Source organism: Sus scrofa, chromosome 2 (assembly GCF_000003025.6).
Source record: "Sus scrofa isolate TJ Tabasco breed Duroc chromosome 2, Sscrofa11.1, whole genome shotgun sequence".
NCBI lineage: Eukaryota > Metazoa > Chordata > Mammalia > Artiodactyla > Suidae > Sus > Sus scrofa.
In genome coordinates this window covers 62,154,943-62,181,860 of record NC_010444.4, presented here as the reverse complement: position 1 = coordinate 62,181,860, position 26,918 = coordinate 62,154,943, and the positions used below count along the sequence as shown (strand labels likewise).

General features: G+C 57.4%; 1 protein-coding gene across 12 annotated transcripts; it reads right to left on the bottom strand.

Annotated features, from left to right (window-relative positions):
• WIZ (widely interspaced zinc finger motifs) lies at positions 64-26,474 on the bottom strand. Of its 12 annotated transcripts, none has more exons than XM_021083616.1 (13): positions 26,305-26,474; positions 24,594-24,857; positions 19,424-19,496; positions 15,683-17,826; positions 13,985-14,305; positions 9,740-9,910; positions 8,323-8,826; positions 6,747-7,142; positions 5,626-6,177; positions 3,988-4,515; positions 3,372-3,791; positions 2,882-3,077; positions 80-1,820 (listed from the first exon to the last, which is right to left on the bottom strand). In XM_021083616.1, the coding sequence occupies exons 2-13, from the start codon at positions 24,796-24,798 to the stop codon at positions 1,661-1,663; spliced, it is 5,670 nt and encodes a 1,889-aa protein (XP_020939275.1). In that variant the 5' UTR covers positions 24,799-24,857; positions 26,305-26,474; the 3' UTR covers positions 80-1,660. The 12 variants fall into 12 exon arrangements, with proteins under 12 accessions (XP_020939285.1, XP_020939275.1, XP_020939277.1 ...); XM_021083618.1 differs by having other exon boundaries at positions 15,683-17,454; positions 26,305-26,473; XM_013991107.2 differs by lacking the exon at positions 26,305-26,474 and adding an exon at positions 25,656-26,077.

Genomic DNA, 26,918 nt, shown 5'->3' with positions numbered 1-26,918 from the left:
TCAGCCCTTGGCTGTTTTATGTGAAAATGATGAGCTGAAAAACCACATGCAATAAACAAGAAGGAGCAGCCAACAAAAATCTCTTAAAATCTCAGAAATGTTCAATAAACATTTGTAGAACGAGAAAATAAATAACATCGAAAAGGAGCCAGCAGCTCTCTTTTTCCCCTCATGTTAGTTGGGTTCAGGGTGCATGTGTCTCCAGACAAGTCACATGTTTTGAAGGCAGGCCCATCCCAGCTCTCTGAAGCCTCCCAGCAGCTGTGTACTTCACCCCCCACCCCAGCGAGTGCCCCCACACCCTCACTGGACAACTCCTGCCCTCGGAAGAGCCCTTCCGGCCTTAAACACTTCTCAATTCTGGCTCCCTTCCCAGACCAGCTGCCCAGAGCCCTGGCTCCTCTCCTTGGCTCACAGGAGACTCTTCACCAGCTGACAGAGCCCCCACCCCCACCCATCATACCATCAAGGGCCAACAGCTGGGAACTTGGGCTCATCCCCAGACAGGTCTGGTGGGCATGGCGGCCAGCGGGAAAACTCAGGGCTTCCAGGGGCTTTTGGCGGAGGCGGCTCGATCCCAGCCCTGGCTGCCAGACAGACAATGCCAGCCTGTCCACTTGACAGAAAAACACACGCTGGCCGCCTGCCCCGGGGTGTTTCCAGAAGAGAAATTTAATCTAATTTACATACTTCTAGGTACATCAATAACCAAAATGTGGCCACTGAAAAAAGTTAAAAGGTCAATCAGCTCTGGGTTTCTAGCTGGCCCAGGATTGCAAAATAAAAAGATCCACGTTCCTTATTCTCTACACAAAACGCGTTTTTAAAAAAGTGAAAGGTCTAGGGAGCTATACATAGAAAGCAACAGTGAAAAGAGGGAGGGGGGTGAAGGTGGGGAAGGAGAGTCCCACCCCCACCCCCTCCCAGGCCCCAGAGCCCCCAAGGCTCTGGGGGACCTTGACATGGCAGGAGGCAGCTGTCAACTCCAAGCTCTTCCCAGCTGGGAAGGCCCCTCTTGCGGGGGTGGGGGGGGCGGTCAACAAGGATTTCCGTGGCATTGTGGGCTCAGTGGGGGGGCTCCCAGGCCCCGGCAGCAGGCCACAGAGGGAGCATGCCTTCCCCTGAGCAAGCACCGTGGCATGATGTGGTCTGTGGTCGTCGTTTGACTCGGGAACTGGAGGGCTGGGGCAGATTCCCGGGTCTCACGAGGTACGTGTGTGCGTGCGTGCGTGTGAGGATATTCACAGGGGCAAGAGGGAACCGAGACAGGAGTCCTTTGGGTCTTTGCAAATGGCCACGGATGGCAAACAGCCCTGCCTGGCTTCTAGACATGGGAGAGCTCTGCCCTTCCTTCCTCGTGAACAGATGGGCTGCCACCAGAGACCTGGCCACTGCCCCTGTCGAACCAGGTGGGCAGGTGGGTGTGGGCTGAAGGAAGATGCCCTGTGTGTGGCCCCAGAGTCTTTGGGCTAGGGGAAGGGTGGCTAGCTGGCTTCCGGTGCCCCGGCTGTAGTGTGCCCGGCCCCTAAAAGGTGCCGGTTTGAGGTTTTGGCTTGCTCCTTTGGAAACGGAAAAGAAACAAGGGGGAGTGGGAGAAGGAGACTGAGGAGGAAGAGGAGATAGACAGGTGGCATGAGAGGGTATCTGGAATGCTTTTGTGTTAGGGTGCCTCTGTCGCCGCTGTCTGTGCCTGTGGGGCCTGAGGCTCCTCGGGCGGGGGGTCCGCTTTGGAGAAATTCATCTCCAGGATGTGCCGCTGTAAGTGCCGCACCCACTCCTCCTGGATGGAGAGGGGCCCCTGGAATTCCACCTCACAGAACCTGTGTCAGGGAACAGAGAGAGGAAGGAGTGGCCACTGCAGTGAGGAAAGGCAGAAGCATAGCCCTGGCTACACCCTGAGCATCAGGCACACCTGCTGCTACTCAGTGTGAACAAAGCAAACCCAGGACTTGAGGGAAGAGGAACCCAGAAGCTAGATGTTCTCCCATGTACAGCTACCTCTTCCCAACATGGAGTCATGGTAAGACCGGTCTCCAACATGGAGACCCCTGTTATTATGCTCAGGGCAGTCTGCTGGCTCAGGTGCTGGGTATGGGCCATCTGGCTTCCCAAGCATCTCTACCAGCTGACTGAAGCATGTGCTCCAAGGTGGGAGAGGGCCTAGAGAAGCAGATCCTATCCCACCAGGCCCCAGGACAGAAGGATGGGAGCCAGGGAAAGAAGGGTTAAGCACTAACTCCCACGTACCCTACTCATGCATCCAACTCACCAGCTCCCTTTCTTCTCAGCCCCAAAAGAGGCCTCATGGCATAGGGGCCCAGAACTCGAGCTCATGGCTTCAGAGACTTGGGTTTGAATCCTACTTCTGACTTGGCTGTGTGGTCTGAGGCAGGCACCGGACATCTCAGATTCTCAGTTTCCTGGCTTCTGATGTACCCATGGACTTTGGTAAGAATGAACTAAGACCTATTTTTTTCTTAATCAGGCAAACACTTGCCAAGCGATTACCATGCATCTGGCACAGTTCGAGTGCTTCATAAATACTTGACTCTTTGAGTCCTCATAACAAATCTATTATGTAGGTCTGTTTTATAGGTGGGAATATTGAGGTATGGAGCAGGAAATTCTTGCTTAAGGTCACTAAGCTGATGTCAGAGGTAGCAACTGAGCCCAGGTCTTACTGGCTACAAAGCCTAGGGTCTCAGCCCAGTGCTCTGAGGTGCTGCTGTGTGTGAGGAAGCCTTAACCTGGGTCCAGGCACACCCCAGAGTAGTCCTTGAGGCTATATCTCCTGCCTCAACCAGCCCCAGTCCCGATCAGAGGCTCTGGCCAGCCTATCCCCAGGTGAGTGGTCTCCCTCCCTCCCCTGGGGGCTGCATACCTGCACTTGAGGGTGTAGATGTTGCCAACGAACTTGACGAGTGATGTCTGGGGGGGCCGGGGCACCAGGGAGGGGACTGGCCGAACCCGGGGTGGAGGTTGCCGCACCTCCTCCAGCTTCTGCTGCAGGTCATTGGCCTCCTCACCCCCCCGGGCTGCAGAGGCATCTGGAGGGCGGGCTTGTCGGCGTTCAAATTCTAAGGCAGGGAAAGGTAGGAAGAGGGATGGGAGATAAGCCAGAGGGCAAGACCCCTGAGGAGGGTCCTGCCTTCAGCAAATGAAAGGGCAGCCTTTGCAGGGAATTTTAACTCAGGACAGCTGGTGACTGGACACCTCCTGGACCTTGGGACAGGTGGGATGCAGGATGGATAAGTGAATAGGAGAGCAACTGGGAAAGTGACTTAAGGGCAAATGCACAACAGAGAACCCAGGGGGCAGCTGAGTGGATCCCAGCAGGTGGCAGCTCATGACCCTCCTCCACCAGCACTCACTGTTGATGTTCTGCCGCTGGTGCTCCTCAGCCTTCACAGTGCCTGGTGGGCTGGCTGCCAGAGGCCGCTCACCACTGTCAGCTGCCCGGCCAGCCTCGGGCCCTGGCTCACCCCCAGCACTGCGGCCCACCACAGCCAGGCCCCCGGGTGCCAGCCCCAGGGGCAGCCGCTTGTCGCCATCGCGGCCGTGGCCGGCACTGCGAAACTTCTTGGTGAAGGGACGGCCGCCCTGGATGTAGCTGCGGTAGGCGCCCACCTTCTGGGGCCGGTGCTTGATCCACTCACTCAGTGTCTCGATGGGTGAGCCGTTCACGCACCACTCAGTCACGCCGAACTGCCGCAGGTGTGCCCGTGCGTGACTGGCCAAGGCCTTGCGGTTTTCGAAGTAAAGGCCACACAGCTCGCAGCAGGCCTCAGTGGCTGCAGGCAGAGGGGGTGCTGCTAAGCCCCAGCCAGAAGGGAGCAAGGGTACCCAGAAGGCACAGCCCAGGTCAGGAGCCAGTCCCGCCTCCCACTGGGGCTTTGACCCCCACTGAGGATAAGTGTATGCACGGCATTGCCCAGCCCTATAGGCCCTGGCAGATGCCCTCCCAGGACCCTGCCACCCGCTGCTTACAGGAGTGGGAGGTCTTCTCATGGAGGGTCTTTGCCTTGAAGGGCAGTTCAGTCTGGATGTAGGTCTTGGCCTTGACCTCTGCTGAGAGGAGGCGGTCCTCCTGCAGGGGCCGCTTGGCTGCCACCGAGCCCAGGTAGCCGGTGGCTGAAGGCTTGGCACCAGTGATGGGTGCCAGGCTGAGCTCTCGGGGAACCTGGGCTGGCCCAGCTCCTGGCTTGCCCAGCCGGCCAGCCATTGGTGCTAGCGGCAGGGGGGCCTGCATGGGCCCAGGAGCCACTGTGGGGGGCCCGTCCTCAGCCAAGGCAGGGGCCAGGTCTCCAGCCGGTGGCTCTTTCTTGATGAGGCATGGCTTAGACTTCTTCTTGAGGATCTCCCGCAGCGTGTCAATGGGTGAGCCGTTGACAGACCACTCAGTCACGCCCATCTGCCGCAGGTGGGAGCGTGCATGGCTCGATAGGCCCTTTCGGTTCTCGAAGAACTCGCCGCAGAACTCACAGCGGATGTCACGCACTGGCTCTGCCCGGGATGCTGCAGGGGGTCGGGGGAGGGGGGAGAAGGAGGCGGTGGCTGTGGGCAGGAAGCCTCCAAGCTCAAGGTCAGTGTTAAGTGCCCAGGTGTCCCATCCATGCAGCCCCAGACCTGAAAGACCTGCTCACTCATATGCCTCCAGAGGCCCCTGTGCACATCATCCAGCCCTTCTGCTTGTTCTGTCACCTCAAATTCTAACTGGCTTCATGACGGCTCTCTATGACATTGTGAAGTACTGAGAAGCAAGTGCTTCCTGGATCCTGGACTCAGATGCAAGCTTGGCTGTGACCCTCTGTGTGATACTGTGACACTGAGTTTCAGTTTCCTCCTCTGTAAAATGGAGATGGAAAACACTTCCCTGTGGTACTGGGGCAGGGGAGCCCTAAAGCAAGAGCAATTCAAAGCATGTGGTACAGAGAAGACATAAAATGCAGGTGAGCACTAAGGCAGAAGCCTGGGCCATCCTCACCTGCTTGGCACACAGCAGGAGCTCAGCCAACCTGAGCAGAATGAATATAGGGACAGTCTGAGAGGGAAGTGAGTGACAAGGATGTTACAACTATTTCATACACAGAGCTTGTGCTAAAGCTAAGAGCTTTACGCCACTTCGGAAAGCTGTACAGAGTTGGAACCATGCTGATCTCCATCTTCCAAAAGAGGAAACTGCCCAAGGTCATATCTTGCAGGACTGTGGAGAAGCTGAGACCTTAACTTGAACTCCAAATGTCAAGCACTTAGTAACCAGGAATATCAGAAAGGCACCCATTTCCAATACCTCTACTCTTGCCCACGGCAGACATCACCAACTGATGCAGCAGCCTGTCTCTCTATGAATCTGGATGGTAGCCACTACCAACTGATTAAAGATGGCACAAAGATAGAATCTCTTTGCCTAATGACACAATTCTGCCTCCCTCATAGGAATGAAGATTAATCAAGCAGCAGCGCAGCTGAAGGTCCATGTAGCAGGAACATACAGCTAGCCCCTGTCCTCTGACCTGTGTACTTCCCTTCCATTTCAACCCCAGGTGTTCTGGGTACCCCCTGGGAGGGGTGCCAGGGAAGACCCCTCTACTTGTTCTCCCTGTCCTGCCCCAGGGTCACACTTACACAGGTTCAAGGGGGTCATGTCTTCCCGAGGCGCCACCCAGGGACCCTCAGATGGGTGCGGCTCCCCATGAAGGGCCCCCGGCAGCATCTCCCGCTTGATCTCCACCCGCATTTGTTCAGGCTTCAGCTTCTTGGGCAGGGAGGGTGAGGAGAGGCCTGGGAACATCTTCCGGGCCGTGGGAGGAGGAGAGGCAGTTGGTGAGTGGCCCAGGGGGCTGCCTGGTGGCGGCGGCAACTTCTTGGCCAGGGGTGAAAGGTGAAGGTCTGCAGGGCTGCGGGCTTCCAGCGAGCTGCCAGGACCTCCGCTGCCCACTACCTTGGCCAGGGCTTTTGGGCTAGGCCCTGACGGGTTGGGGGGTCCGCCAGGCCGGGACTGGGTCCGTCTCTTGAGGATCTCCCGCAGCGTGTCGATGGGTGAGCCGTTGACGTACCACTCAGTCACGCCCATCTGCCGCAGGTGGGAGCGTGCATGGCTCGATAGGCCCTTTCGGTTCTCGAAGAACTCGCCGCAGAACTCACAGCGGATGTCGCGTGCTGGCTCTGGGCCCGAGGCTACAGCAGGAGAAAAGGGCAGTCAGCACCATGGATGCCATTAGCATCATCACTTGTGGGTTTCCTGGTTGGTTGGGCGTGGACAGCAGCACGTCCATGGGCTGGGGTTGGTGGCAGAGGGCAGGTGCAAGTGAGGGAACTGAGGACTGGGTTGAGGGGGCCAGACACCTGGCAAGAGCACAGGGAGGCTCCAGAGAGCACATGGGCCCTGGGTCCTGGCAGAAAAGGACAGAATCAAGACTCCATGGCTCTGCGGGTCCCAACAAGGATGGGGGCAGGAAGTGGCAGCCCTGCCATCCAGACTGGGGCAACCATGGGCACCTTCTACACCAAAAGGTAGCACCCCACCCTTGGCCTTTGTTCTTAGGGAAGGTCTCAGTCATGGAGATCAAAGGCCAAGAGAGAAGGCCCAGCAGCCAATAAGATCTCTGGGCAGAAATGGTCCACTGCTAAGGGCCCCTGTCCACTCCCTGCCCCAGCAGAGTGGGAGTAGGGAGGGGGCTGTGACCCCCCCTGGGAGGGGCTCCAGGGCCCACAGGGAGGAGGAGGCGGCTGAAGCGAGAACCTACAGAGGTTGAGAGGAGACGGCTCCACATCAGAGGCCCAGAAAATGCCAGCGGCTGCGGCGGCTGAGAGGTCCTGCTTCCCCCAGGGGCTGGCCATACCCGCGGCCTTCAGCTTGGCCTTCTTGGCCGACGGTGGGGGGGGGAGCAAGGAGAGGGCCGCAGAGGGAGGAGGCCGCCCCAGCTGGGCCAGGGCGCCGCGCCCGGGTGGGAGGCGGATCTGGACGCCGTCCCTCCTGATGAGCCCGTGGAGCACGTCTATGGGGGATCCCTTGGCGTCCGGGTCGCTGACGCCCAGGTGGCGCAGGTGGGCACGGGCGTGGCTGGACAGGCCCTTGCGGGTCTCAAACCAGGCACCGCACAGCTGGCAGTCCAGCTCTCTGCCCCCGTCACTATCTAAAGCTGCGGAGACAAAACACAGGGGGGTTCACGGCCGCCACCTTGGCCGGCCCTGGGGAATTGAGGTGGGAGGGCCTGGTGTGATTCTCAGCTGCCCAGGCTGGTTGAAGTCCAAGACTCGTGCCACGGATTTATTTTAGGAGGTTTTGAGAAGCAGAAGTCCTGTTCCCTGCCTAGCCCTCTGGCATCAAGGTGAGTGTAGAGAGCTTAAGGATGTAGGTTACAGAGGCAGTGGCCAAATCTGATGGATCCAGGCCCTCTTCCCAGGGACTCCAGCTATGGGAGCTGTGCAGGATAAGTAAGGGGTGCAAAGCAAGGGCCCACTAGCTGCTAAGTATCAAACAATCAAGGGCACACCTGCTCAGAACTGTGCTCCTGGACATACAGCAGATGATGGAAGTAGCTCCACTGGAACATGAGGCACAACTGGGGTGCCCCACAGGGCAGGGAGCTAGACCTTAGGCTTACCCCCAGATTTAATGCCCACAGATGTGTGGGAAGGCCTGATTTCCTAAGGGATGCCTTTGTTAAACCACCATGCCTGGTAGGTTTCTTCCCAAGCCTTTCTCTCCTTTTTTTTTTTTTTTTTGGCTGTACCTGCAGCATGCAGAAGTTCCCAGGCAAGAGACTGAACCCACGCCACAGCAGTGACAATACTGGATCCTTAACTGCCAGGCCACCAGGGAACTCCTCCCCAAGCCTTTCTTTGCCATGCCCACGGCAGCCCAGGAGGTAGAGCTCCACCCCTGGGCACAGAAGTACCTCTGAAAAGGACCTGGAGACAGGGCCAACCATGGGACCTCCTGTCAGGTGGACCATCTGTCTACCTGCAGAACCCATGGTGTGCCACAGTAGTCCTGATTTCCTTTGCTCCCCAACCCTTGGGCCCAGAGAAGGCCAAAAGCTGCCCCTAAATGGTGAGGATGACCCTGGCAGGCTCAGTAACCACAGCTAGGCCTCTGGGAGGAAAAAAAAGCGAAGTGAAATGGGAGACAGATGATAATACGCAGTGAGCGTGGCCAGTCCCATAGGAGACAAGCATCCTGACCAACACCCTGACCCAGTCAACCTAGGATGCAGGTGCTGTAGTCTCCACTGCCCCCACCCTGAGCCCCGCAGCCCAACCTGAGCCCCACCTCTCCCAGCATCAGGACCTCCCTCAGCTCCCAGGACCCACACTCACTGAGGTTCAGAGGCCCATCGTCCTCAGACTGGGGCCACTGTGTCTTTGGGGAGGTCGGCCGGGGGCTCAGAGACAGCTGGGGGCTCTTGTCCTCAGGATTCTTGGGGGTAGGGGAGCCCGCCAGGGCCAGTGATGCCTTCTTGAGGAGTGGGGAGCTGGGTGGGTGGGCCAGACCCTTGGCCGAGAAGCCGGGAGGCGACTTGATGGCCTTGTTGACAGCAGGGGCATCGAGGGGCTTGGCCAGAGCAAGTAGGCCAGGTCGAGGAGCCCCAGCAACCACTTCCTTCGGCGAGCTGGACTTCTTAGTCAGGCCTGGGGGCAGCCCAAGGGGTGTGTCAGGCAGGCCCTTCTGCTTCACGAGCTCGTAGAGGAGGTCGATGGGGGCACCGCTGCTTTCCGACTCAGCCACCCCCAGCTGCCGCAGGTGGGAGCGCGCGTGGCTGGACAGGCCCTTGCGTGTTTCAAAGCAGGCACCGCAGACCTCGCAGGTGGTCAGGCTCTGGGCTGGAGGGTAAAACGGAGGCCAATAGAGCCAGCTGTGAGGCCGCACAGGCTCTGCTCTCCCACCTATCCTCCTCTGGGCACCCCCTCACCCAGACTCCCTGCGAGTGTTTTGCTTCCGTCAACCCCTCCCACTCATAAAATGACCCTAATGAGGTGGGAATTGGCCTGTCTAGTTTGTAAAAAGGAAACTGAGGCTCAGAAAAAGGAAGAGTTGTGCCCAAGGACACAGAGCAGGAGGCAGAACACTTCTGTTCTGTGGTCCAGTCAGTGGAATGCCTTTGGATCTCTAACGTACCAGGGTGTCCTGGCATGGGTTTTCACAGACACTAACCTGTCACACACACACTTCAAAGAGCTAAGGCCTAGCCACCCTCTGCAGCTTAACTCACACCCCAAACACTAGGTTGGAGGTGCGAGCCACTGTCTCTGTTGTGCCCTGTCTACACTGTCTTCTGCAGAGCCCTTATCACTGCCTATCTGCTTCCCCAACTTCAATGGTCCCAAGGACAAGGGCCAGGTCTGTTTTGCATCTCTCACATCCCTAGGGTCCAGCACAATGCCTATCACTACTCAGTAATGACCTGAGAATCAATGAATAGACAAGGCAGTTTCATGTAGAAGATCACACAGCTATCAAGAATCAAAGTCAGCAAATGAACTGAGTCTGGGTGTGAGCGCTTGATGACCATGACTACTGCTTCTCTGGATGCCCCTCCCTTGACCAAGGCTCAAGGCTATGTATGCCTGGGACAGGAAAAGCTCAAGAGTGAAGAAAGCTGGGTGTCTCCTTGGTGCTTTGCATGCCAGAGAGAAAGCTGTGGCCAACCTGGAGCAAAACATTGACTCCCAGGCCCAAGAGTTCCCTGTGAGTGTAACCAGCCTGGCCAGCACCCATGCCACCTGTGCCACTCACCCCTGAGGTCTGGCAGTTCCTGCTTACTGCCATGAGGAACCTCTGCAGCCACTCTGCTGCTCAGCCGATTGGCCACCTGCTCCAGGGCCCCAGGGACAGGCAGGCTCTTCTTGGGGAGCGAGGGAGAGCCCAAGTCCATGGCCACCATTGTGTTTTCCTCAGAACCCAGGCCTGTGAGGTTAGGAAGACAGGCTCAGCCCAGGCAAGGCGCAAGGTCTCTACCCTTGTAAGGACTAAGGGTAGCGGTGAAGTGGTGGTGGTGATGGGAGCCTTCTTCCTCCTTCTTGGTGCCTGCTCTCACTTTGGGGTGCAGCTCACCCCATGAAAGCTGAGGCTCCATCCATAACCCCGAGCACCAATATGACGCAGAGATGTCGAGGGTGCCAACTGACAGCAGAGACTAGGAACAGTTTCCACCTACCAGAACACAGACAGGTCAGGGGACGCAGTGCTAGTCTGAACCAAGACTTCCATCTTAGCAGGTCTCAGAGAAAATATCTCTCTGGGCAGAACTTGTGGAGAGGAGCATCTGTCAGTCTTGGGGGCGGGTAGGTGGCAGTCAGAAGGGGAATTCAGTAAGACAAGGCCAGGGTCAGAGGCCAGACAGGCAGTGCAGAAGCGGGGAGCCCAGGACAGGAAGGAGGCTCCAATGGGACTTGTAGGGAACCTCTACCAGACAAGACAGCTGGGGCTGGGGCTGCAGACAACTTATCAGGAGCTAAGCCCTAGGTGGAGTAAGGTAAGAACTGGGAACCTGGACTGACAGGGATCTGACTGGTGACAATGAAAATGTGAATTACAGAACTTTATAAGAAGTTTCTGAGGCATCCTTTAGGCCAGGAAGCTTCTCTGGGTGAGGTGTATAGGCGGACAGAGAGTCAAAAGTGAGTTTTCATGGTCTAATTGCTCAGAGAAAGGGGCCTGAGAGGCCTGTTGAGCCCCAGAGCATGGAGAGAGATCTGAGAATGAGGGAACTGTGTCAGATGGCGCCTTGGAGGTGCTCGGTGTTATGAGTTGGGGGCCAGGCGGATCCCCGGTTCAGTCTGAGTCCTACAGAGGCAAGGAGAAAGCAAGTAAGGGGGGGCCTACCGGGGCTCGGGACACCAAGGACTTTGTCAAAGTGTTTGGGTAGAGTAGGCGCGTCTGTCAAATGGGGAGGGACCGTGTCAGGGCTGAAGTGACTTGAGGTGGGTTTCCGCGCCGGAAGAACTGTGGTGAGAGACGATCCAGGGGCTCCAAGGGGTTTAAGGGGCATCTGTCAGATGGGGTGAGGATCCCGAGGGGCAGCGGCGGAAAGTGTTTCTGAAGCCCGGGACCCTTCAAGCCGCGACAGGAGGCCCAGGGTCCCCGCGACCAGAGGGCCTGGGGGGAGGGGAAGTCCCGGAGACTGGACGGCGGGCGTCGGGGGCGGCGGCGGTAGCAGGGGGCGGGCGGGATGACGGCTTTGCCCTCCCCGCACCCTCCTCGGCGCGGGCTCTTACCCGGCGCGGGCGCGGGCCCGGGCCCCGGCTCCGGCTCGGCCTTGGGCCCGTCCCGCGGCGGCGGCGGCGGCGGCGGGGGTGGGGGCGGCGGCGGCGGCGCGGGGAGAGCCGCGGGGCCCGGGCTCGGGGGGCCAGGCGGGGGCGCCCCCGCGGGCGCGCGCTCCCGGGCGCCCCCCGCGCGCGGCCCCGCCGCCGCCTTGCTCTCCGCTTTTGTCACTCTGCACTGGGCGGTGGAGGCGGCCATCTTGGCTCCGGCGCACGCGGGGCGGCCGCCCCAGGCGGGAGCAGCCGAGCGCCGAGCGCCGCCGCCACAGAGGCCGCTCCACTCCGCCCCGCCCCTCGGGGCGCGCCCAGGACAGCCAGCCGATCGCCGAGCACAGAGAACGAAACCCTTGTCCTTCCGCGCCGGACTAGCGAGGAGCTAGTGGACGCATGCACACAGGACTCCGAGCGGCCCACGACTGCAGCCCCACCCCGTGCCTCGGCGAGCCGGGACACTCTCTCCCAACTCCGGACATCCCTAAGACTACAATGGGAATCCTCCGGCCACACGCATCCGCCTTAACAGTATCCAGGCTCCTGGAGCCCGACGGGCGGAACTAGGACCTGCCCCGGGACCTTGTTCCTTTCCCTTCCTTGGAAGTCTCTCCCCTCCGGGTCGGGAATCCTGGAAGACATCTGATCGCCAACCAGGAGGATCCCCCAACACGACCCTGGTATCCAGCTGTCCCCCCATGGCGCTGTCCCTCAATCCTACTCCAACCCAGGCTGGCACATTTCAAGCACAACCCGCTTCTCCCTCCCCAGTACTAAACCTATTGACCCTAGTTGTTACTTGACAGCTGGGTGGGGCCAGCTTCTGACAGTTGCCGCCCCCAACCTGGCATCTACTTCCTACTGCCCACTTAGGGGTGGGAGAGATTTCTAAAGATAGCCATGCAGGGTTGGTGCCCAGACGTAGCCCTAATCTAGGACATCTTTCCTCAAGGCAAGGCTTCCAGGAACTTCTCAACCACTCCTTTACACCCTCATCCTCAAGGTGTTCACTGAAAGATTGATCAGAGCTTCCCCTCAAGGACAGGGCCAGTGCTGTACCAGGCTAACTCCTTATGCCCCAATGATTTGACCAGCTCCCTCAGCACTAACTGAGGGCTGGTACATTGGTTTTCTGGTGGAAACAGCTTAGCTAGAGCTGAACCTGGCTACTAGATGCATGCTGCCATCCCTGGGATGCCTGGCCCAGGTGCCAGGTAAAGGGTCTAAGCCTGACGTTCAGGCCTCTGCTACAGTGACAGAAAGAAGGGGGTAGGGCTGGAGTCTACGAATTGCTTCCTATGCCCCCCAGCCATCTTCAGAGCAAGTGCCACCTTCCACCCACTATTGAGAAACCACAAACCTACGTGAATTGAATGCTCAGGGGAGAGCCTTCACAGAGGCAAGAAGCCTGAAGTCACATCCCAACTCTGCCTCTTCTGAAAGTGTGACCTCAACCAACTACCATCCTCTGTGCCTCAGTCTCCTTCTGGTGTAAGGAGGAGAGGGGGTTTTGATAGCCCCATTCTTCCCTTTGCAGACCCTCAAGTGCCCCCTCACTGGAAAGGAGACCTGTGGATGAATCCAGCAGAGCTCTGAGTACAGATCTAGGTAGGACCCTGGAAACTCCAGATAGGAGAAACAGAGAAGGAAGCATGAGCCCCAAGCAGCTCCTAGACAGTTCCCCCTGTTCAGGCATCTTCTCCATCCCTCAGAGCCCACCTTCTCCTTACTGCTGAGTTTTCTGCTTTGAGGTTCAGTAAACACAAAGTCAGGCTTTGTAAGATGGGGTCCTTCACTTTTCCATTCCCTCCACAGTGTCCATCCCCAGCCAGGCTCCTTCACAAAAAAATTACTTCTGGATTTCTCAAGCCATCCTCCACCAAGAAGCCACCAAACATGGCATCCAGAAGTCTAGCTCTGCTGTTTTGTGGCTGTGACAAAGCAGATGACCCACAGTTTTCTTATCCATAAATAGGAACACGATAATCCTTAGCTCCATGGAATTGTTTTGAGGTATGAGATGAAACCTTAGTACACAGCAAGCCCCCAATTACGGGAGGGGCTGGACAAAGTAGGCACCACTGAAATTCTAGAATGTAGAGTCTATATCTGCACTGTCTTGATCACCACAAACTTTATACTAGTTGCATTTCAAGTGCTCAACAGCCATATGTGGACAGTGGTGGCCCTGTGGGACAGTATGGTTATCTAGATAACATTTCCATCAGCTCTGAAATTTCTACCAGACAGTGCTGCTCTAGACAAAAGATATCATTAAGAGCAAGGATTCTGGAGCCTAACCTTCCTGGGCTTTCAAATACTAGCTCCATATACTTTCATCTGTATGACCTCTGTGCCTCAGTTTCCTAATCTGTAAACTGGTGATAATAACAGCCACCTCAAAGGGTTGTTGTAAGGATATAAATGAGTTCCTGTTTGTAAAGTGCTTAGAACAGTATCTGGCTTCCAGTAGTAGTTCGATAAGCCTATGTTAAAATCACTGCCAGGCAAGGCAGGGAAGGAACTGGATCTAGAAGGAGCCCTGGCCCAGTCCCTGAGTGAAATATAAATGACCCCTAAGTGGCAAGACAGTTAGTTGTCAACCAACTTTGTAAAGTGACTTGAAATGCTTCCAGGAAAGCAGAGTGGCTGCCCCTCCCACTTGCTCATCCCTCCAGGGCCCTGGAAAGGGTAGGGCTCCAGCCCTTCCTGCCCCTTCTCCCCTTACCATCTCCGTAGGCTGGCCCAGGGTCCTCAGCCCAGGGTGGGAAGGGCACCGGAAGAGGTATGCGGGGCCGGCGGGAGGTCAGAAAGCCACTAGGCAGCACCCCGGGCTCATGACACAGGGGACTAGGGGACCGCTCAGCAGCTGAGGTGGCCAGCAGCTCTTGCAGGATGTTGATGGGCGAGACAGTGAGCTCCCAGTTGGTGATACCGAAGTCACGCAGGTGGGCCCGGGCATGGCTGGAGAGGCCGGCCCGCGTGTCAAAGCCGGCCCCACAGAAGTCACAGCGCATCAGGCTGAAGGTGCCAGGGTCGAAGTTAGCCACTGTGGGGAGAGAGAGAGGACATGGACTGCCTGGGCTGGGGGGTGACTCTCCAGCCCCAGCTCTCCCCATTCCCCCCAGGGCTGCTCACCCGCAGTGGATCACACTGCCAGTGCTGTTCCTCATCCTAGATGCCTCCCTTGCTCTTTGCTGTTCATGCTTCTGCTTGCATCAGCTCACTCCAAGAAGCCTTCTCTGCCTTACCCTCCATTTTCTCCCCTTACACAGCTCAAAGTATCAGGGAACTCACCCTCAGAAATACTTCTCCAGTGTGGATTTGCAATCTTTTGAGTGATTGTTCGATGAATACTCTTCTTCTTTTTTTTTTTTTTTTTAGGGATGCACCTGTGGCATATGGAAGTTCCCAGGCTAGGGGTTGAATCAGAGCTTCAGCTGTTGGCCTACAGGGTCCGAGCTGTGTCTGCAACCTGCACCACAGCTCACAGCAACACCGGATCCTTAACCTACTGAGCGAAGCCAGGGGTCGAACCCAGTACCTCAAGGTTACGAGTCAGATTCCTTTTCCCCTGTGCCACAACGGGAACTCCTTGATGAATACTCTTGTCAGGAGGTCATGTCTATATCACCCCAGAGTTATTAATTAAATCTTTGCTGAATGAAGAAATGGACAAAAGGATTGGACGCCTTCCTCTGAGAATCTGCCTGAATCTCCCAAGCAGAGTAAGGGGCCTTCTCTTGGCCTCCCCAGATACCTGGTTTCCCCCATCACAGCCCTGGTCACTTAACATTGTAACTGCCTGGTTTTTGTGGTTATCCGCCCCCTGCCCCTTCCCCCAGTGCATGCATACACACACTCTCAAACACCATACCAGCACCTCCCCAAGTGGGCTCCATGTCTGCCAGCATCAGAACCACCCAGGGCACTGTGTGGGAGCCAGACCTCTGGAGTTAGAACTTTGGTGCCTGGGAATCTGCATACTTCACAGGCAGAACCATGGGTTCTGACATCAGCTGGGGTCCCACCATTACTGTTCCTGGGCTGTGTACTCCAGGAGCAGGGACTGCTGTTTCGTTTGCTGTTGTATTCCCAAGTGGCCAGAACAGAGGGGACCTCCCTCAATAAATATTTGTTGAATGAAGAACTCAATGAAATTCCCTGCCTGGGGCTGACTCCTCTGCCCATACTGCTTCCTCCAGCTGTTGGAAGGGCCAGGGCACTGGGGCGTCCCCACACCTCCTCCGATGCGGTGGCCTTTGCCCCAGCTCCAGGTCTTCTGGGAGGGGAGGCCCTTGACTTGCCCCTGCTCAGCCCTACAGGAGGATTTAGAGTGAGGGCTGGTCGGTTCAGAACTCAGCTGCCCAGCTGTGCGTCTCCCGGGCCTTGGAGAGGGGTGAGTGCTGAAGGGAAGCTGCCCTACCTTTTTTCTTCTTCTTCTGGAAGGAGAACCTGCGCTCGATGGCCTTCACCTCCTCAGCGGAGATGAAATGCCGCACGTTGTAGCTGACGCCCACACGGTTCAGGTGACCCCGCACATGGTTGGCCAAGCCGATGCCATTGTGGAAGCGATCAGGGCAGTAGGGACACTTCCGCTCCTCATGTTTCAGTGCCACTGCCGGGTCCCCATCCAGGAATGTGTCCAGCCCCAGGGGCCCACCCAATGGTGTGTCCAGAAGCAGGAAGTCCAGAGGGTGGGCACCCCCAAGTCCCAGTTCCTCAGGCTGCAGCCTTGGGGGGGCCCTGGCTGCCGCAGCCATGACTTGTGGCCCAAGCTTTGCCACTAGCACGATGGGCACCATCTCGCAGAGCTGCTGCTGCTGTGCCCGTGAGGCCTCAGCTGTCTGCAGGGCTTCTCGAAAAGTCCGCTTCAGCTCCAGGGCTGACTGTGGGATGAGGCTGGGGGTGGCTGGCAGTGCAAAGATCCCGTTTTCGGGGGAAAAGTCCATTTCTGAGGGCAGTGGTATGTTCTCTTCCTCTTCCTCTTCGCTCCAAGGGTGCCTCTGGTCCCCCAACTGGGCCGGGAGCCCCTGCAGGTGGACAGCACTTTTGCTTCTACTGGGCTGAAAGGAGTAGGGGGCAGATGCTAGTGGTGAGGGAAAGGCTGGCCTTCCCAAGGGCCCCTGGCCAGAGCCGTGTGGGAGTGGCTTCAGTGGTGGGAAATCCCTCATGCCCAGCTGCTGGAAGCTTGGGCCAAAGGCCAGGCTGGGGTCGTATCCAGTAGGGTTTTCCCTCCATGTGGGGGCCAAGAGCGTCTCAGCTTTGCCAAAGTAGTCCTCAGCGGCATGGGGGAAGTGAGTGTAAGCATCCTGGCTGGTGCCTGGCTGGCTGGCAGGGTCCTCCTCAAAAGCCTTGCCATCCTCCTCCCAGTGGGGATGGGCATGCACAAGCCTCACATGCTCCCTGAGCAGGCTCTCACTGGGTGCAGGGAAGCCACAGAAAACACAGGCACTGAGGCCTGAGGAGTCTCTGAAGGCGTGATAGGTGAGGGAGGTGGCATCGGGGCCTGGGCTGCCAGCCCTGCTGCCTCCCCCGAAGGGCTCCTTTGCAGCCTGGCCCTGTGGCTCACGCATGTGCAGCTTGGCATGCTGCACAAAGGCTTTGGAGGAATTGGTGCCAAAGACACACTTGGGACACTGAAGCCGTGCCTCCCGGCCCTCGTCGCCTGGGACCTGCTTCAACTTCTGGATCTCCTCAATAATCTTCTCCCGGGAGGCCTGGTGCAGCTGCCGGTGCTGCTCAAGGGCACCAGGATCTGCAAAGGCCCAGCCACATTCGCCACAGGCCAGTGGGGCCAACTCGGCTGGGGGCTCCTGGCCCGGGGCTCGGCGGTGCTGGCTCATGTGCTCCAGAAGGTGCTCCTTCTGCTTGAAGTAGATGCTGCACTCAATGCATGGGAACACGGCTGGTTCCTCATCCTCATCCTCATCTGGGCTGGTCACCCCTGCGGCTACCTCCTCCAGCAAGTCACAGAGATAGGGCCTTGACCTGCCAGGGGGCAGCAGTGGCTGTAGTCGCTCCACAGATGCCTCTGAGTTCACCGTCCAGGTCTGCGTGGCCACCTCTGAGGCCGACCTGGGCAGGCTCCACTCAGACGGCTGGGCCAGGCCCTCCAGGTCTGCCAGGTGCTCTCTGGTGCCCACCACTGGCACATCCAGCGTCTTAGTGGTATCTTCTACTGGTACAAGCACCGTCCTGAAGGAGGTGAGGGGAGGTGGTGGCTGGGATGGCAGGTCCAGGTGCAGCCCTGCATCCTGGAGTGGGGCCTGCTCATCTGCATCTGGGAGCCAGTCAAACTTGGGGCGGCCCCGGGGTAACTTCTCCAAGAGCTTCGATTCACCCTGGTGGTACAAGAACCTTCTAGAGCCCTCAAGCTCAGCGTGGGGCTTCACGGTTCTTACAATGACTGAGTCCTCGAACCTCTGTTCAGAAGGGATGCCCTCCCCGGCCTCCTGAACCAGGGGGTGATCCCAGGACCCCTGGCCATCGGGGGGGCCAGGAAAGTGGCCCAGGGGATGGGATGGTGGGGAGCCCGGCTGGAAGTCCAGGCTGCCTCCATCCCAGCAGCTGCAAGGAAGTGCCAATGGGGACAGGTTAGCCATGGGCCTTGGTTTCCCTTCCTTGGGCAGGGGGATGGGGTCCCAGGCAGTCTGAGACAGGCTCCAGAGACCCAGCCAGAGGGCCACCTCAGAGGGGCTTGGAGTGTGGGGTTGTAGGTGTGTGTGTGGGGGGAGTATGTGTAGACCCTTTCAGAGCTGTTGTGTCAAAAGCTAGATTCAGCTCCCAGGGCATAGCTTGTGTGTGTAGGCCAGCCCTGCTGCATTGTGGGGGAGTGTGGAGACCATGGAGGGGATCACAAATAGTGTCCCCTAATCTGGTGGCACAGTCAACTCTCATCTGTCCCCAGGGAGGGTCCAAGATGCTGACCTATGCTTCAGGCTGCTTTTTCGTCTTGGTCCTCCCCAAATTGGGGTGATTTCGTTTGTTTAGTTTCATCTTTCCAGCAAGTTTGGTGCAATGCTGCAGCCTAAATAACTCAAAGGAATGCACCTTTCTCTCTGCATATCTCCTCTTGGAAGGGCAGAGTCAGGAGAGATGCAAAGTCCCTATTCAGCCTGTTCTGCCCCTGACCTCCTTTCGGGGAGAAGAGAGGTAGGGTAACCTCACTGAACCTCAGTTTTTCCAATCATAAAAATGGGGATGAGTTCCAAGAACCAGGAGCTTCTGTGCCCTCATGCAAATGTCTAAGGAGCCTTCTCATATCTGTAATCACACTGCAGGTGCTTATTTAAATGATCGCAACCACAACCCTTCAAACAGGGACCTTGACTCCGTGAAGTGCAGGATGAGGATAACCCAATTCAGTGCTGGGGAAACGCTTCATTTGGCCTGATGCCTGGGTCCCTGTAAGCTCACGACCAATGTGGGTTCTTATTATGACTGTTCCTGACCAGTCTCCCCTTTTCAAGATTTTGCCACCATGAGGTGCCATGGATCACATCCACAGAACAGATGTGGAAACAGGTTCCACTGAGAGGCTGAGGGGAAATCAAGGGGTTACCTTTCTAACCTCCATCAGTGACATGCGATGTTATTGGGACCATCTCCCCAGGGCTATGGCAAAGATTCAGTGCTGAGAGCCTAATACACAAAAGCACTAAATAACTGAGAGCTATTATTAATCCTGATATGGATATTATTACATTTTAGCACCTGCTAGGCCATTTAATAAAAGGTTGCTGACATCAGCATTGCTATCAATTCCTGCTCTTATCCATTGTCTCTTGGGTCTTCAAGGTGAGGTTCTGAGATGGACCTTAGGGAATCTGTTTTTACAGAGCAGGAAACTGAGACTCAGAGAGGCCAAACAATATTCTAAGAGTCACTGGGCAGAGACAGGACTCCAAGGGTCCAACCTCCAGGCTCCTGGCCTTCCGGCTCTGCTCCTGGCAGGGATAATGAGAGTTGACTGTCTGTGTTCACCCCAATCCTCCCTCCACCCCCTGCACATGCCCAGGGGCTTGCCTGCAGGGAGCCACCTCCTCCTGCCTTGCCTCTTGATTCCCTCCTGTCCCCTTCTCATTCCTGGGGGCGTCTCTTAGACTTAAGTACATCCTGCTTGCCCCCCTGCCCTCCCTGAGGTAAAGGCCAGCGTGGCACTCACCAGCTGCTGATCCGATGGGTGGCGGAGGTGGCACGGGGGAGGGCTTCGCTGAGGCCGGGATGGGGCTGCCCGTCTGCAACAGAGAGGGGAGACCCTGAGGGGCTGGGGTCCCCCTGGCTGGGGCCCTTCACAGCACCCCAGCTCTGGGAGCCCTGCCGGGCACCTCGGAAGGGCCTGGCTGGCTCACCATCCCTCTCCCCTGAGAGGCCTTTGGCCTCTGCACTCATGAGCCCTGAAAGGGGTTTCTTTGGAGGAGTCCCCTTAGCTTTCCTAGGGGATCACCAGGGCTTGCTGCTTTCAACCTTCCTCTCTTTGCCCCCACCTGGCAGCCAGGGTGATCTTTTAAAGTCACACCCTTATAAAAACTCACCTGGCTTCTCATCATATCTATCTAAATAGCTAGATTCCCAGCTATCACCTGCAAGAAGGCCCTGCGAGGTCAGATTTCTGCAGGTCTTTCCAGCCACCTCCCTCTCCTCCTAGCCCCCTTGAGCCCACCTAACTCTTTCTGACTTCAGGGCCTTTGCAATGACCATTCCTTCCTTGGTCACCTGCTAAATTGAGCCTCTTTGATTTTATTTTCTTTCTCATTACCTATTTCTTTTTTTATCTTAGCACTCTCTGAAATTGCCTGTGTTCCCTGCTAGCACATAAGGCCCCATCCCGCCCCCCTCCCCACCGAGGCCTTGTTCACTGCAGCATCTCAGCACCTGGCACATGGCAGGTACTCAACAATACTTGCCAGATGAAGGGTGAGAAGTGCCCTAGCCTGAGTTGCAGAGGGCCCATCCCTGCCTCATGTCTTCCAGATCCCCTTCCAGGCCTACATCCTAGAATCACATCCTCTTCTAGGAACCCTCACACAGATAGAGCCAACTCTCCATTATCCGCCTGTGGAGCCAACGCTTGGAGTGACAGCAGGAATCCTGGCCTGCAACTCCTCTGTCTGCACACCCGCCTGACGCAGGCGAGCATGCCAATTGGGGCACAGGCCAATTGCTTGGGCCAAGGTTAACACACTGGGGGAATTTGTGCCCCATCCAGAGCCCAACAGATGCAATTGCTGGATTAGCTTCAATTTGAGGATGGTCCAGAAAGAGGGCTAGTGCTGTGGTTAATGATTTTTCAAATCCCCTCCTATCCATTTTGCCCAGGAAATTGAGAGCTGACTATCAGGGGCCAAGGAATTAAGAACTGGTGAGGGTGGGGCTGTGATCACTGGGGGTCCTTCTGCTGAGTCTGAGAGAAGGGCTGTGACTGTCCTGTGGCCTTTGGAAGGTGAGGGTGGTAATGCGAGTACAGCAATATGCATCATCCAGAATAGTTTTTCAACCTTGGTGCTACTCACATTTGGGGCTGATCATTCTCTGTGGGGGGAGTGGGGGGCATCCTGTGCCTTGTAGGATGTTCAATAGCATCCCTGGCCTCCACCCACTAGATGCTAGTAGCCCTCCCCTCGGCCCCGCCCCTAGCCTTGCAGTCATGACAACCAAAAATGTCTTCAGATACTGACAAAGTATGCCCTGGGGCAGAATCACCTCCATATGAGAAGCCTTGGGGTAGACTGATGGGGAGCAGAGCAAGATCAGGGGATGCTCAGATGCAAGGACTGCTCAGATGCAAAGGTTGGTGTTGGGTGTGGGGGGGAGTGGGTGGAGTGTTGGAGAGGGGGCAAGTGTTAGGAAACCAAGGCCTGGGCTAGCTAAGGGAGCAAGACCCCAAGAAATGGGTCTCTTGAGAACCCAAGAATCACATATGGTGAACTTCTCAGGAGAGGGCAACCAGTTCATTGCAACAAGCCCCTGAACAGCCTGGAGGTGCGAGTCTTAGGGTCCGGGCGTCCTGATTCTGAGATTCTGGGACCCCAAGCTCCTGAGATTCTGAGTGTCCCAGATTCGATGATTCTGTGATTGCTGTTGTCTAAGAATTCCGTGAGCCAGGGGGCTGTGGTGGCCTCTTTGTTTGAGCTGCTCCAGAGAGGCTCCTATTTTTAGTGGTAGTGACTTTGGAAGAAGCAGACCAAGCAGGGCCCTCCCTGTGTGCGAGACACTTGTGGGTTGGGAGTTTATCCAGGGGCCTTCACAGCCAATGAGGGTCCAAAAGTTCCTATGGGTCAGGCAAGTTACCTTGGATGCAGCCCCTTAGGCAGTGGCCACGCCAAGCGGCCCTCATTGACTCCTGCCATTTGGGGTCCCCAAGAGGGTTTGAAAATGAGAGCTGGAAAATGAGAAGGGTGTCCGCAAGCAGTTTAAACCCCAAGCCAGGCAGCTTGGCAGAATGGCCAAGAATCTAGACATTGGAGTCAGATAGATCCAGTTCAAGGCCAACCAGGAACCTGAAGGGCATGCCTTTCCCACTCCAAGCCTGTTTTCTCCTCCACATAATGGGAATAGCCACTGCCCCAGTCTCAAAGGGCCAGCGACAGGTGCCAAAGAAGATCACATAGTAAATGCTTCATCCAGAGAGTTGGTGGTCTGGGGAAGGAAGGGAGGTGGGAGCACCTCGGGAGGGTTCAGGATGGACTCAGACACATCCCAGGTTGGAAGCTGGAAGCTTGACCAAGAGCCTCAGGCCCATTTACTCCGTGCTCTGATTTCCTCCTCAGACTCGGGGGCAGAAATGATGCGTTGTTTGTCCCCTAGCCCCCTGGTCCCAATGACAGGCATGCACCAGACTCTTCATCAATCCACGTGGCACATCTCAGCCTCTGAAGCTTCGAGTGTACCCAGGAGACCAACCAGGGAGGCCAAACATTGGGTGAGGAGCTGCAGGGAGGCTGTGGGGGCTCCAGGCCAACAGCCATAATGGAGGACAGAGGAGGCAGTGGATGCATCCATGTCTACGTAGAAGAGTATGGAGGGAGTCACTCCAGGGGTGCCCTTGGGGGGGCTCCAAGGACTAGGCAGAGATGAAGGAGGGCCAAGGCTTTCACATGGAACAGCAGCCCCAGAGGCTGTTCCTATTTATAGGCATCACAAGACTCCTAGGACAGGTGCTTGCTTCAGGAAAGGCGGGTGGAGCAGGCCGAGAGGGCAGTAGGGGAGACGCCGTGTCTGAAGCCCAGGCCCTCCTCCAACTTCCAGGCTGTAATTCTACTCCAAGTCAAGCCACCCTTGCCCCATGCCCCCATATGCTCAGGGACACCATTTAGGGCTGGCCTGGCCCCCCTTGGCAGCTACATTGCCCTCCTCCCCAGGCACATGCACTGGACCCTGGCTGATTCCTCACGGAAGAGTAAGGACACATCTACCCACCTACCTACCTTCTCGCTCTCTCCAGACCTGGAACTTCTGCCAGGTAGAGTAGAGTACCCAATTTCTCAGAACCAAGACCAGAGAGGGCCCCTAGGATCCAGAGTCAGTCCCCCAGGGGTCCTACAAAGTCAAGGTCCTGGGCCTGTCCTGGCCCGTCGCATGACCTGGGACTTGGTCCTGCCTCTGTCTGAGCTTTGTTTACTAATGGTTTGGAGGAGGGGATTGCTAAGGTTCTCTGATGCTGATACTCTGCCCTCAGGGGTCTCACCCTGCCATCCCCCTCCGTGATGCCTTCGGGTGCCACCAGTCCACCTCCATGCCATTGCATTGTGCAGCCCCTGCCTAGATGCTGATACTCTGCCCTCGGGGGTCTCACCCTGCCATCCCCCTCCATGATGTCTTTGGGTGCCACCAGTCCACCTCTATGCCATTGCATTGTGCAGCCCCCTGCCTAGATGCCCCTATCCTCTTTGTTTGACTCACTGTTCCTCATCCAGGACTCCTGGATATCCCCTGGCCTGGGCTTCCCCCCTAGCAACTGTGTTATAATACCTAGTGGCTGGCCTGTAAGACCCCAGATGGCAGGGTCCAATGGGGGCAGGGTTGGTGTGTACGCTTGGTCACAGCTAGGCACCAGAGCCTAACCCTAAGGAGGTACCGTACAAATATCTGAGCCTCATGAGCATTGCTAAGGGCTAGCTGGGATAGGTCAAGGATGCCCTGACACAGGGTAGTGGTTAAGGATGAGGGCTGTCAAGCCAGGTTACTGCCTAGCCATGGGCCCTTGGGCACCTTACCTGACCTCTCAGGGTCTGAGTTTCCCAGTCTCTAACATGGGGTCATAATAACTGAGGCTACCCCACAGGGTTCTTTTGAGAATGACACGAGATGATCACATAAAGGGCTAGCATGTAGGAAACCCCTAACAAGGTGCCTGGAGTTTCCTGGAAACCAAGGCCTTTAGAGCAGGTCGAGGAGATGAAAGGAGACATAGAGTATATCAGCCTGCACTGTACCAACCACTCTCTAGCTATATCAGGCTCCTGTTGGGTCCTTGAACACGCCAAGCTCCTCCTCACCACAGTACCTTTGCACCTGTCATTCCCTTCCCCTGTCTTGCCCTTCCCACCATTCATTCCATGCTCCACTCAAATTCTACCCCCTTCAGGCAGGCTTTCCCAGGTCCCCCAGGCATGATCCTGACACTCTGTTTAATACCTTCATAACATCTGTCACTACCTGCCCGTATGTTACTTATATAGTTGCTTGTTGTCTATCTCCCCTACCAGAATGTCAGGTCCCAGAGGGTGGGGACTTTTGCCTCTTTTGTTTACAGCTGTATCCCTAGCACCTAGAACAGAGCCTGGCACATGGCAGTTGTTGAGTATTTAATGAAGGAATAACAAATCATGGGGTGGAAACAGCGTGTGATCCCCTTTTGCTGGGAAACCAAGGCATCAAGCAAGGGGTGGCTGTCATTCCAGACCACTCAGTCTCTCCCCAGCCACTAGAGGGCATAAGTTGTTTGGGCCCATGGCTCAGGAGCCAGGCTTACCAAGACAGTGCAGCAAGAGGGAGCTGGGATAGACTGATGGGACTAGGTTATGCCTGGGGAACAGGTGGGCTCAGGAAGGAGAACTCAGGGTGCTAGTCTGGGCACTTAGACCCAGTTAGTATGCTCAGAGGAGGAAGCCAGGCAGACCTGAGTCAAGTCCTGGGTCCTTGCCAGCCACTGGGGGACCCTGGTTTTCACAACCGTAAAATGGGAAACTAGGCAGGGTGCAAAGACAAGGCTCTGAACCCAGGCGGAATCAGAATTCCAACTCAGCCCCTGCTGGGTTGGGTAACTTGGCCCTACCTGAGCCTTGGGGACCTGGTTGGATGTTCCCCTAAGGCCACAGGGCCCACCCTCTTACCAGAAATGCCACCTCTGCCATCCAGAATGTCTCGAGGGCTCTCTTTGGTGACAGGCAGGTAATGGGTGGACCGGAAAATACAACCTTCCCCCTCAGCAACCTCGGCCCCACCTTCGATGTCCTCCCGTGGTGCTGGGCCAGGCAGTCTCTCAGGGCCTCGAGGACGATCAGGGGCGGCGAGGCCGCCTACCAGGGGCCCATCCATAGATGCTCTCTGCTTGGCTCCACTCAGCAGCTGGCCTGGCTCAGCAAGGCATTGTAGGTCTGGGGGCAAAGAGACAGGTGTTTAGGAGAGGTAGGAAAGGAACTCTGCCTCAAACTCTCCTTCCTTGAAGCTCCAGTCCTCACCCCTAGAGCTCAGTGTCTCAGTTTACCTCCCAGCACAGGTGAGCTAAGTAAATGGTCCTGAGGCCCTGTCCTCACACATTGTATCCTGATGACCCCCAACCTCAGCATGCTTCAGCCTCCCCATCGATAACTCCTGCCTTACATAGATCCTGCGCTGCCTCAGTTAACCCCATTTTATAACATGCACACTCAGTTACCTTGTTTTCTTGCAGCATTAATCCTATTACTTCTCCTAGGTGCCTCCAGTCATTCATACACAGCTATACTTTCCCCAGTTGTGCCTCCACTGCCTTGCACATGCATATCCTGCGTGCATGCTTCGGCTTGCATCCCGGCCACTTCCACACTCTGATCCTATACACTGTCTCAAGTCCCCCCATCATTACCCCTGCACTTTTCTTTTCTTACTTCAGTTGCCTGTATCAGTTACCCCTGCACTTTTCCCACAGTCCAGGCCCCCTCCCCACACGGAACCTTTGGGTTCTCCAGCATTAACCCCTTTACCCTCACGCAAGCCTCAAGTGACCCCAGCATTAACCCCTTCACTTCACCCCAACATTACCCTTCATGCATACTCAGCCTGGGTTCCTCCATCCCACCCTCCCAAGATCTCTCTAGTCCGCCGTCAAAAGGGAAGGATGGGGCTCCTGGTCCAGAAATGAGGACCCTGGGGAGGCTGTGGGGGTGGGGGCTTTCTTCTCCACCTATAAATACCTTCAAGGTAACGGCGGCAGAAAGTGAAGGGCAGGAATGAGGCGCCCTCCCCAGGGAGACGATGGGGAGGCCGATCCCAAGCAACCGGGGCGGGGCCGGGGCTCCAGGCCTGGCAGCAGGCGCTGCCCTCGGGGACCTGGGGGCTCCCTGGGGGCCTGTCCGTGGACTGGCCGTTGTGGTGGGGGTCCCTGCCCCGGCCCCAAGGAGGCACCTGCGGGTTCCCACCGGGTGGGCACTGCCCGCGGGGAACCGGCGGGACCGCAACTTCGGAGCACTTTGGCAGCGTGGGGAGGGGGGCTCCTTTCTGGACGCCCCCTCCCGGGGTAGCAGAGGTGGTGGCGGTGCCACGCCAGCGCACCCCTCGGGGCGCTAGGGTCCGGAAGATGCGCCCCCCCGCCCGTGCACCTCGGGGCGGGAGACCCCGCGGGACGCGCCGAGGTAGGAGGGGGACACCTGCCCCACGACCCCCCGCTCCTCCCCCCAACCTGTGCGGCCCCGCCCCCGACAAGGCCCCGCCCCTACAGGCCCCGCCCCCGCCCCCCGCCCCCCGCCCCGGGGGGTCCCGCCTGGCCCGGCCCGGCCCGGGCCTCCCCCTCCCCGCGCCGGCTCCGCCCCGCCCGCGGGCTCCCCAGGCCGGGCCGGGCCTCACCGGGGAGGCGGTGCCGCCGGCTGGGTGCCGGGGCTCGGAGCTCCCTTCTTTGGTGCGGCCGTCGCTGCCGCTACCGCCCTTGCAGCTCGCGGTGCCGGTGCCGCGGCCTCCGCAGCCGCCGCCGCCTCCACCGCTCGGGGGACATTGTCCCTTTAAATCGCTCCCCCCGCCGCCCCGCCCCCCCGGCGCGCCGCCGTGACCTCAGCGCGACAGCCCCGCCACGCCGCCATGATGGGGAGGTCCGGGACCCCCCCCTCCCCGCCCCCCCTCCGCGCCACCCCGGTTGGGGGGGGGGCAACCAGCAGGCGCGCCGCCATGTTGGGAGTGGCCAGGAGGGTCACCCTTAAAGGGCCCGCGCGACCTGAGAGTCCAGGGAGAGGCTGTTACCATGACAACACTCTTGTGCTCATGCCCTCAGTGGCTCTTCATCACCCTACTAGTTTTTCCAATGCTAGCCCAGTTAATAGAATCAGAAGAGTGGAGAGGGGATAGAGAAGTTCCCCCATGGGTCGTTTTTAGGTCATTGAGGACTCCACATGGTCAATAGCCTTCAGTCCTCTTCTCCCAGTTCCAACCACAAGTTCATTCTTTCCTTCCCCGCTATGCAGTACTTC